Source organism: Mesoplodon bidens (assembly GCF_964165515.1).
Source record: "Mesoplodon bidens genome assembly, chromosome: 7".
Classification (NCBI taxonomy): domain Eukaryota; kingdom Metazoa; phylum Chordata; class Mammalia; order Artiodactyla; family Ziphiidae; genus Mesoplodon; species Mesoplodon bidens.
In genome coordinates, this window is record NC_138164.1 from 11615265 (window position 1) to 11627313 (window position 12049).

At 39.5% G+C, this 12049-nt stretch overlaps 1 protein-coding gene across 1 annotated transcript; it reads right to left on the reverse strand.

Moving 5' to 3' along the window:
- Positions 1-713: 713 nt before the first annotated feature.
- On the reverse strand, positions 714-12024 carry SC5D (sterol-C5-desaturase). Its single transcript, XM_081238617.1, has 5 exons — positions 11935-12024; positions 5440-5657; positions 4165-4297; positions 2631-2731; positions 714-2269 (listed from the first exon to the last, which is right to left on the reverse strand). The coding sequence occupies exons 2-5, from the start codon at positions 5647-5649 to the stop codon at positions 1814-1816; spliced, it is 900 nt and encodes a 299-aa protein (XP_081094743.1). The 5' UTR covers positions 5650-5657; positions 11935-12024; the 3' UTR covers positions 714-1813.
- Between the last annotated feature and the right edge of the window lie 25 nt (positions 12025-12049).

A 12049-nucleotide genomic window follows, 5' to 3' on the forward strand; every position in this document is an offset into this window, starting at 1 on the left:
TCCTGGCCTGACCCATACAAATTTTCCATATGCACTTTCCCCTCTTCCCCTACAGGCTCCTTCAACAGAGAAGACGCTGTAAACTGAGAGAACGGCAGAGCTCTCAGGTGGAAGGAGCCTGGGTCTCAGATGACTGTGGAAAACTGTCCATTGACCTGAAACATCCACACTGGACTTTACATGAGAGAGAAATAACCTTGAAAAGTTACACAACTGGGTCCCATTGTCCTTATGTCAAGGACTTTCAACAGTGCCTGATCCAGAGTAAAAGCTCAATAAATATTAGCTTTCATTTTTATGAGAAACAAAGTTTACTTCTTAATTTCCTTCTTTCTCTTGGGCAGAGTGGAGCACAGGGACCACGGGGATTAGTGAAAAGCACTTAGCTGCACTGAACCAGTTACAAAATACTAACTGGTATACTGGTATGTTTAAGTAAAGCAACACTGTAACAGGAACTCAAACAGAAACAACATTTTCTTCTGGATTCCAAGCATTAACTTTTATGACTGGTCTCTTGCTAAAACACTCAAATCTAACAAAAGATGTGAAATATAAAAAGACAGTGATACTCCCTCCTCTCTTTCTCCCCTTGATATCAAACATTTGGAGATATTCTAAAAGTTCTGACAACCACATCATTTCTGTGGTTTCAGATTGACATAAAATTTGTAAAGAATACTTTGTGCTGTTACATTACTTAACTGATACACTTTAATAATAGTCATAATCAACTTTTATTGATTTTACATAAACAGCTTAGAGATGCCTTTGGAAACCATGTTTTCCCAACATATTTATGTTATAACACATGACATTTCTTTATGAAAGTATTTGTTAAATATTTTTGCAGAGGGAGTGGGGAAAAATGAAGAAAGAGGAGGGGAAATAGGATTTCAAAACTAATCTTCAGTGATAGGCCTAAATATTTGGCAATTATTTCCTTTTATAGAAAATCACAGGATTGTAACTTTGAAACATACCAAAAGTGCAGTGCATCAATTTAATTAAAAAAACCAGAGGTGTCTAATATATTATTTGGGCATAAAATTTCCCTTTCTAAATATAATCAGGGTCATATAATTTTACACTTATTAAATAATGGTTGAAAACAATAACCATCAAAATCTTTAAATAATCCCAGATCTGGATTAAATCATGGTAGTATTAATATTTTCTAAAATTCCAATTTATTTGTTCATCAGTAAAATGTAACAGTTGACAATGTCTCCAGAAAATAAGTTTTCTATGTGTAGGAAGACAATAATCTTATAACACCTGCGATTAATCAGGTCACTGAGCTACTAATACATTATATCACGATATTTTTTCACACTGATTTTTCCACTTCAACAAAGTACAAGTAGTTGTTATCATACCAATTCTGAGTACTTAATCACTCCTGAAACAAGAAATCATCTTCATATTAGTACTTCTTTTGTTATGGTGTTTAGTTTTGATATCACTAAGCACAATGAATTTTACTTAATGAATATGGATGAATTAAGGCAAAAGGACATAACCTAGTCCCCTCAATAATTTATCCTCTACCTTTTAAAAAACTTTGTTGAAGCTATACAAATTACAGATCTACTGGCTGGAAAGACACAACTTCTCCCTTAGACCAACATTCAGTATTTTGAGCACGAGGTTAAAGTCATGGTGTTCACGGCATGTTCCCTTGTTCTACCATTATGGTCGTTCCTCACCTGTACCCACAATACTGATTTTCAAATGATACTGTTCACTTGCTATGCGTCCTGGCTGTAGATTATTTTCCTTGATTAAAAATATTTAATAATTGGGCAATAATCTATTCAGTCTTTGTAAACTCTCCATTGAATAATTTTTCATTTTTACAACCACTTACTGCATGGCTGTTGCGCTTTTCTTCTGTCATCTTCTTCACATAATTAAGTGGTCCGTTCCCTTCAAAGGAGGAGGGATTTTTGAATGAGCCTCCAATTCTATCCCACAATGTGAAATACTGTCCATAGTTATAGTCAAAGAGCATGTGGTGGTCTGTATGATGAGCTGAGCCATTAATAAATGGCCTGAAGATATGGGGAACACGAAAATCACCATCATGAATAGAAATTGTCCAGATATTGACCAAGACATACAAACCTAAATAAACTACCTTGTGTAATGGGAAGACAAATGGGTATATGTGGTAAGGTAGACTCTGAAGGAAGCCATCCAGAGGATGAAAAGCATGACTTGCAAATGGAGTTGGAATCTTCCAGATATGATGAGGTTTGTGTAAGTGCTACAGAAGAAAAGAAGACCACATTAATGCCACAGACTTTACCCAGTGCAACAACTGACTTAGCTTTTCATACTCATGGTGTGAGAAATGACCTAACTAAAAAAATCCCTTTGAATTTAGCAAATTACTTTATAAAATTCCCTCCCCTTCTTTACCCCAAGACAGTAAGATTTTAACACAGCCCCTCCAGACCCGTAAAGAAGGATACAAACAAAATGTACCTTGTACCTGTCATGACTAAGGCTACTTAGGTATTTAATAAGTTAGAGGAAATTCTTGAAAATAGAGACAGGATTTATAATTATACATTGCTGAAATGTGTATTTTCTCTCTTCTCCTACAAATGACTCTACCTTATTACCTTATATACAAGTCTATGATGAAGGCCTCTGTGAATCCAGTAGATCAGCATGTCAGTGAAAAAGAGAAAGGACAGTACACTAGCAATGAATCGAAACCAGCCTACAAGAGACAACAGGATACGGCAGGATCAAGATTCAGCTCCCAGGATCAGTTGGTTAATTCAGTACATCACAACCTCCATCTCCCTTGACTCTCTGGGATCTGCTCATTTCCCTCTCATAAAAACCTGAAGTGTCCCACCTACAATATTTCTTCATTAAACTATGAGGATATTTATGAAACAGAAAGAGTAAACCCCTATGGCATCTTTATCATTTAAATGCTGGAGAATAATGCTATTTATTTTTTCTTCATACTAATCATCATAAAACATATCTTTACATATTAACTCCCCTTATTAGAATCTTATTTTCCCTTGAAATACTGTAAGCCTAGCATTTACTCCATAACCCAACCCCTTCTGATCTTTCCAACCTCATATGCTCGTGTACTAACCAGGCTGGTTCACTCAATATCCTCCCAACACCTTCAAAGTCTTACCTCTATACTTTTATTCAAACTATCTAGAATGCCCTCTCTCCTTTTATTTTTATTCATATTTTGATCCATTTTCCAAGGTCGAGCCAATTCAGCACACTGGTGTGTAATTTTTGTTCCCTCCTTTAAATAACTAACCTCTTACTTAGAGAGCAGGGGTGGTGACACCAGCAAGCTTGGATTCCAGTCCCAGATCCACCACTTATTTGTTAAGTGAGCTTGGCAAGTTACTGAAATTCTCTGTACACTTAATTTACTCACCTATAAAAGGAGCATCGTTAATAGTGCCTACCTCATAGAATTAATAGAATAAAATGGATTGGTAACATGTGAAAAGCTTAGAACTGAAGCTGGTACATATCAACAATAAATGTTAACTATGATTCTTACTTTCTAATACTAGATACTAGAAATGTATCTTGATGAAATAATTCCAGAATTTCACAAAATTTTAGTTTAGTCACTGTAGTACTGTTTATAATAGAAAACCAAGAACAATCTAAAGGTCTAAAAATTATGGATCATTTAAATAAACTATGGATATCTATACAATGCAATACTATAAATATATACTGTATAATGTCAATATTTATTGACATGAAAATATGGGCATAAACACTGCTAAGAGAAAAAAATCAGAGTTCAAACCAGTATGCATAGTAAGGGTTTCAATTTTGTAACGTAAATAACGAAGTATTACAGGCATAGAAAAGAGAAAGAATATACATCAAAAGAGTTACAGTTTCCAGGTAGCAGAATGATGGATTTTTTTAAAAAATCGGTTTTCTGATTTTTTATAAATATCATGTACTACTTGAGCTTTTTTTTCAGATGTTTGAATTCAATAAAGATAATAGGAAACAAATTCAAGGCTGTAGCTCTGATCATGCCAGTCTTTCCCTGGGCACAATTTCATCTACAACAAAGACTTTAAAGAAGCAGATTTGGTTCTTTAGAGAAACCCATCTGTTCCCAAATTTACACTATACACTCACCGTATGGAAACTCCTCTATGCTGTCATATAGTTTGCTGTAACCTCTCACCTCTAGCAGGAACACTGAGACCGTGGGGATGCTTATCCATGGCATTGACTGGACAGAATGCATAATCTCTCGATAGACTTGGTTCTGAAAATGAAGTTTCCAATACTTACAAACCATAAAATCTATGGTAAAGAAAACTAGCATAAAATTGTTCTGGATTGGATTTTTAAAATCTCTTTTATATGAAGGAGCTCACCTCCAAATTGCTTCTACTGAAGTGTTACTAAGTGGGCGTGGGTGTGTAAGAAAAACATTTCTTTTGTATGAAGGAAATGCAACAAATATTTTAAATTCTGCAACATTTTTTCCTTCCCACAAAATCTCTATTCCAAAGTTCTATTTACAGAATAATCATTTCTTTCATAGTTAACTTTCATACCTAACCCTCTCTATTTTTTTTAAGTCCTTGTAGTGACTGACAAATACAAATCACTGAAATAGAAAAGTGATTGTAAACAAGTCTGAATCTACTGAGTTTGGATTATCTGGTCAAAAAATATATACATAGTAAAAGCATATTTCAGTTTGTGTAAGTCAAATATCAAAACAATTACACAAATGTATACATTTATTTATTCATCACTATCAGCAAAGAAATTCTTGTCTATGTATCTAGCAAGACCAGGCTTACAGTTAAAAAAAAAAAAAAAAAAAAAAAAAGTAGGGGCTTCCCTGGTGGCGCAGTGGTTAAGAATCCGCCTGCCAATTCACGGGACACAAGTTCGAGCCCTGGTCTGGGAAGATCCCACATGCCGCGGAGCAACTAAGGCCATGCGCCACAACTACTGAGGCTAAGCTCTAGAGCCCGCAAGCCACAACTACTGAGCCCGTGTGCCACAACTACCAAAGCCCACGCACCTAGAGCCCGTGCTCCGCAACAAGAGAAGCCACCACAATGAGAAGCCAGCGCACCGCAACTAACAGTAGCCCCCGCTCACCGCAACTAGAGAAAGCCCGTGCACAGCAACAAAGACCCGATGCAGCCAAAAATAAATAAATTTTTTAAAAAACACCCCCAAAAAAACTTTAAAAAAAATTACAACTTACTTATCTGTTTAAATTAAAGAAAAGAGAGAAGGGATTAGCCTTTCCAAAAATATCTAACCCATTTGGGGCTGTTTTCAGAAACTCTAAAAAGATTAAAACCAGTTTAATCTGAAAATCTCACAAATACATATTGTTATTTTTACTGTAATAATTAAAAAATAGGTAAGAAAATCACTTACCTTTAAAAATTGTGGGTGTTTCATTAATGAATGATCATAGACAAAATAATAACTCAGCGTTGCGAATAAGAAATAAAGGATATAAGCACCGAGATTTGTTATAATCAGGAGACTGACAGCTTGTCGGAAGATGCTGTCCTCTGGCCATGTGGCTGGATATACGTATGGCGTAAAAAAATAATAATCTGCAGCATTGAGTACAAGATCCATCTTAGCCCCTAAAGGATAAACAGGTACAACAATTATTTACCCATGTTGACACTTCTCAAAGCAAAAATTTTCAGGAAAACTATATATGAAGTTCCTGCCTTCATAAGTATATGCAATACAAGTCTGCTGCTACCAGAATTCACTAAATGGCACCTTTAGAGCCAGAAGGATCTTCAATGTCATCTCTAGTTCAGTCTCTTGATATAATACATAGTGACACTGAAGTTCAGTTAGAGAAACTGAGGCCCATGAAGTTTCTTCTCCAAGGTCAAGCTGAAAGGTGGCATAAGTCCAGATCTAATTGCACCTTAGTGTTCTCTTCCACTATGTCCTATTGCCATAGGACATGGCAAGAGTAAACATGGCAAACAGTAAAGATGTGGAACACAGGTCACTAGGTACTCAGGCAAATGGTTTACTCCTTCAGCTGCAAGTTTCAGCAGCATCTTTCTCCTAAAAGGACTCATATTTCAGGGATTTTTGCTTCAATGCTGAGACTTAAGATGAATTCCCAGAAGGTATCTATTCTGTGACTGTAACCAAAGAAGTCAGGGACTATCTACTCTCGTGACTAACCCTAACTCTCATTGACAGAACAAAGGGAGATGTATTCTTGGCAGTGACAACTAGAATACATTTATTCCTCACCTCCCCCTCCTCCTCACCACAGTCAGGGGCTGGCAAACTGTGGCCCATGGGCCAGACCCAGGGCCTGTTTCTGTAAAGAAGCTTTGTTGGAACACAGCTATGTCCAGATGTGTCTATGCTGTCTATGGCTGCTTCTCTGTACTACAAAGTCAAGGCTGAGTCACAGCAATAGACAGCATGGCTCACAAAGCCTAAAACATTTATTATCTAGCCCTTTAAAAGGAAAGTTTGCCAACTCCTGTTCCAGATGCTTAAACTTTGAAAAACTTTAGTCGATTCTATATTCATGATCCTGAGTCTAGTTCAACAACTTCATGGTCAGCTTCTGTGAGCTGACCACTGACTCTATCATTTATGATCTACTTTCTCCTTCTTCACTGCACTGTTTGTAGTGGGAAATGTGTCCTGTATTCCAAACACCTCTCATCTATAATTAAAACCTTTGAACAACAACAACAATAACAAAAAACCAGTCTGAAAATTGCCACTGGGTTTTTAGTCTCTTAAAATCAAATTCTAGAAGCTCTTTATTTATTAGGGTGTTTAGCCCCTTGTTTGTGCTATGAGTTGCAAGCATTTTTTCTCACATTGACATGGAAAGAAATTTTTAATCAACTAATGCAGATATTGACATACATCCTTCATCATATATTGCTAATTCACTCAAACAACAATTAAGTATCAAGCACCGCACTAGGTGATGAGAATACAAAGATTAAAAAGATATAGTCTAAATCCACCTTCAAGGTTAGGCAACTACAGAAATGAATAGTTACATCAATATGACAAGTGCTGTAATAAAGGTATATATATGCAAATTGTGTGAAATCAGAAAAGACAACACAACTACCTCAGCTTACAACAGAAGGCTGTATAGTGAAGAATTTTGATTTGGGCTTTGAAGGACATTACCAGAAAAAAAAAAAAAAAGGTTAGGAATAGCTATTTCAAGTAGAATAACAACTGCAAAGGCATGGAAAGGTCATGGTCCATTCATGGTTCAAGGGATGTGGCCCATTAGGAATATATCGTACTGATGAGAAGCAGGGAGACTAGGTTGCTCCTGAGGTAGACTAACCTTGAGAAGATGACCGCCTGACCTCAGGCAATAGCTGTGAGAATAGACACATTCATCAGAGACTTAGCAAGTAAGATAACCCATGGGACTTGATAACCGATTAGATACTGGAGTGTGAAAGAAGAAAAAATCTAGTGGGAATTTGGCACTAGCAGATGCAAACTATTATATATAGAATGGATAAACAACAAGCTCCTACTGTATAGCACAGGGAACTATATTCAATATCCTGTAATAAACCATAATGGAAAAGAATATGAAAAAGAATATACATATGTATAACTAAATCACTTTGCTATACACCAGAAACTAACAAAACATTGTAAATCAACTATACTTCAATTTAAAAAAAAAAGAAAGAATCTATGTTGATTGTGAGATTTTACCTTGCCTGAATGGATGGTGATGCTATGATAATCAAAATAGGGAATACTGTGGAGCTAGAAGACTTGGGTGCAACAGGGACTTTGGGGATGCGAGGAATGATGGGTTCAGTTTGGGTCTTTTTAAAAATAATTTAATTAATTAATTAATTTTGGCTGAGTTGGGTCTTCGTTGCTGCGCGCAGGCTTTCTTCAGTTGCGGCGAGCGGGAGCTACTCTTCATTGTGGTGCACGGGCTTATCATTGAGGTGGCTTCTCCTGTTGTGGAGCAGGGGCTCCAGGTGCGTGGGCTTCAACAGTTGTGGCACGTGGGCTCAGTAGTTGTGGTGCACAGGCTTAGCTGCTCCGCAGTCTGTGGGATCTTCCCTGACCAGGGCTCGAACCCGTGTCCCATGCATTGGCAGGCGGATCCTTAACCACTGTGCCACCAGGGAAGTCCCTAGTTTGGGTCTTAAGCCTAACTGCTGTGGCTCATCTGGGCTCCTAGGCGAAAGCAGCAGACTACATGCAAATATGAATCTGAAGTTCAAAAGGGAGCCTAGTAGTATCGCAACAGTTGAAGCCATAAAGGATGGAGCAGCAGGTCAAGTACATAAAGTACTACCAGAAACATAAACAATGAAGAAGAACCCAACAATTCAAAAGAATATTGCCATACCACTAAAGGTTGGTAAGAGTTGGTGAACTAGTCTTGCATGTTACCTATAGTGCCAACAGCCATAATTCCATATAGTATTTGGGACAGCACCGTGTAGCCCAAAATCACTCCAGCATTAACCATGAATCTTCTTTCTTCAACCTTTAATATCCGACGTAAGTGAAAACTTCAATAAGATCGCAGTCCTTAATTATAAAAACACTCTTTAATTTTGCTTTTAACTGAAGGCCACGCGAGTTGTGTTGATTTGTATGTGCCCCGTACATAACTGCTGTCACAGTAAACCAGCAGCAGAAGGGAGGAGGGGATGAACCTCCGTCCATCTGAAGGCAGCTGAGGTACTGTGAGATGAAACCCGTTTTTAAGTGTTGTCAGAGTTTGGTTTCAATTAATTCTATTTGTGGGATGCAGTGATGAGGTATTCACAAATATACTGCTGTAATTTCTGACATCTAACATCAAAAAAGTTTGAAATCACTAACAATTACGATCTCAAAACTGCAATTCTATTTTGAAGTTTATATTCAAACCCACATCTGTGAAATGGAGAAAGCGTATCTACTTTATAGAATTGTTCTAAGATTTAATTTTTTTTTTTTTTTTTTTTTTTTTTTTGCGGTACGTGGGCCTCTCACTGCTGTGGCCTCTCCCATTGCGGAGGACAGGCCCCGGACGCGCAGGCTCAGCGGCCATGGCTCACGGGCCCAGCCGCTCCACGACATGTGGGATCTTCCCGGACCGGGGCACGAACCCATGTCCCCTGCATCGGCAGGCAGACTCTCAACCACTGCGCCACCAGGGAAGCCCTGTTCTAAGATTTAGAGATGAAGTACATAGTGGTGTGGTACTATCTGACACGGGGAAGCTCATCAACAAATAGGAGCTATTATTACTACTGTTACAGGAACCAAAGCTAGGCCAAAATCACTTTAACCTATAGTAGAAAAAGATGTCATTTGATGTTTTAAAGAAATAACTGTTCATTTCTAATACCAATATTTACTGTACATGAGGTACTGTAAATATTAACTCATTTAACCCTCTCAAGATATACCCTAAAAGTCAGGTGCTAGTATTATTCTTGTCTTATAAGAAAGCTGGACACAGAAAATTCCCAGACACAGAAAATTCCCAGAGTCATCAAGTAAACAAATGCTGGAGAAGGGATTCAGTCACTCCCTGGCTGGTTGCAAAATCCACAGACTTGAACCAAGTTCTACTGCTTCTTCATTAGTATCTCTTCAGGTCCTTAAATTTTTAAATTCTCAGTGACTCTACAAGCTCACATACTTCTGCACAGAATTTTTTTTTTTTAATTTTTAATTTTTTGGCTGCGTCGGGTCTTCGTTGCTGTGCGTGGGCTTTCTCTAGTTGCGGTTAGCGGGGGCTACTCTTTGTTGCAGTGCTCGGGTTTTGCATTGTGGTGGCTTCTCTTGTGGTTGTGGAGCACGGGCTGTAGGTGCATGGGCTTCAGTAGTTGCAGCATGTGGGCTTAGTAGTTGTGGCACGCAGGCCCTAGAGCGCGCAGGCTTCAGTAGTTGAGGTGCGTGGGCTCAGTAGTTGTGGCTCGTGGGCTCTAGAGCGCGGGCTCACTAGTTGTGGCTCATGGGCTCTAGAGCGCAGGCTCAGCAGTTGTGGCACATGGGCTTAGTTGCTCCACAGTATGTGGGATCTTCTGGGACCAGGGCTCGAACCTGTGTCCCCTGCATTGGCAGGCGGATTCTCAACCACTGCGCCACTAGGGAAGCCCATTTTGCACGTAATTTTAAGGGGTTTATATCCACTAAAGTCAGGGGCTCTACAGACCCTAAGTTAAGTACCCCTAACAAATAGAAACTTACTTTATTTTACTTTGGCTGAAACAAAGAAACCTTTTCTTAAAACAGTTATCAACAAAACACAATTAGGCTTAAAATGACTTGAGTCATTCTGCTGCAATAAAAACTTTTAGGGCTTCCCTGGTGGTGCAGTGGTTGAGAGTCCGCCTGCCGATGCAGGGGACACGGGTTCGTGCCCCGGTCCGGGAGGATCCCACATGCCGCGGAGCGGCTGGGCCCCTGAGCCATGGCCGCTGAGCCTGCGCGTGCGGAGCCTGTGCTCCGCAACGGGAGAGGCCACAACAGTGAGAGGCCCGCGTACCGCAAAAAAAAAAAAAAATTTAAATTAAAAATTTAAAAAATTTTATTTACTTTTTATTGGAGTAGAGTTGATTTACAATGTTGTGTTACTTTCTGCTGTACAGCAAAGTGAATCAGTTATACATATACATATATCCTATATACGAAAGTATAGATAATATACTGTTAGTATAATAGCTAACGTTTATTGAAAACCAGATATTACTTAAAAAGCACTTTTTATGTATCACCTCGCTTGATTCTCACAACTCTATGAGGTAGATACTTCTATAACCCCCATTTTAAAGATAGGGAAAATGAAGGCAGGAATATTTAAATAAGTTGTTAACTAATGTAACAATAACAAATAACAAGTAACAGCTGGGATGTATATTCCAGAGCCTGTTCTCCTAGCTACTACATTGTAATATCTAGGTGTAGGCATGCAGATGGGGAATTCTGATTATCCCATGTTAATTATATTACATAATGAATGGGAAAGCACTCTGTAAATGAGCAAGGGTCATGTATTTATTTTTAGGTGCTTATCATTAGAAACTTAAAAAGAAAAAAAAATCAATGGTGATATAAAGACAGGTAGGTGGTTGGCTGCCACAAACTTTCTAGTTTGGAAACTATCTCCTATACCACCTCCAAATTTGTTCTGCTGTTACACAGGGATGCTAGCAGACATGATTCTTCCTCTTAGGATGCTAAACTAATAGACTGTTTCCCTTTCCTTCTTGTCTTCTCAAACCGTGGATTGTTGTCCCTCCATCCTAATTACACTGCCGTAACTGGGGCTTGCTTCAACCTAATTCCTTTGCTGCTTGAAAGAAAAAAAAAAATCCCCCCAAGAACAGAGGGAAATCCGTCGCAAAATGCTTTATTAGTGTTCAGTGGTCAAACTTGCCTTGGATAAGAGATCCCCCATTTCATTTTTTTCAGGCCCATCCACATGTCTGTTTCTTTCACCTCTCCCTGTGCCCTGACATACCCCGCCTCTGTCCGGGCAGAGGCCCCTAATCTGGAGGTCTCTGGCGGCAACCAGCCTCCCGCCAGCCCCGGCCAGCGCGCGTGCCCTGCGTCCCGCACGCTTCCCATCACAGCCGCCGCCTAGCCGATTGTTTTCAGGACACCCGGCTACCTGGCCGTCTCTGCTAACGGTCAGCGCAGGAGTCCTCAGGTCAAGTTTCGCAGACAGAACCCCAGAGTCTGCCTAGTGCTTTATATCCAGGAGGCAGTCAACGAACGCCTGCGGAAAGCTGAAGAAGGGGGCAGACGCACTCTCAACTTCCCCACCTGGGTCTTGCCTTAGTCTCTCCACCCCCTTTTCCTCCTCTTCTCTCGCTTCCACCTCAGGTGTATTCCCTCCTTTCCCCGCCCCGCTGTCATCCCTACCTAGAGAGGGTCCGCCGCCGGCTGCCAATTCGGTTCCTGCGGAGCCCCGGTTGCTCCAGCTACTATACCGCGTCTGTCAGCAAGCAGGCAAGCTCTGGAAGGGCGTAGCCTGACC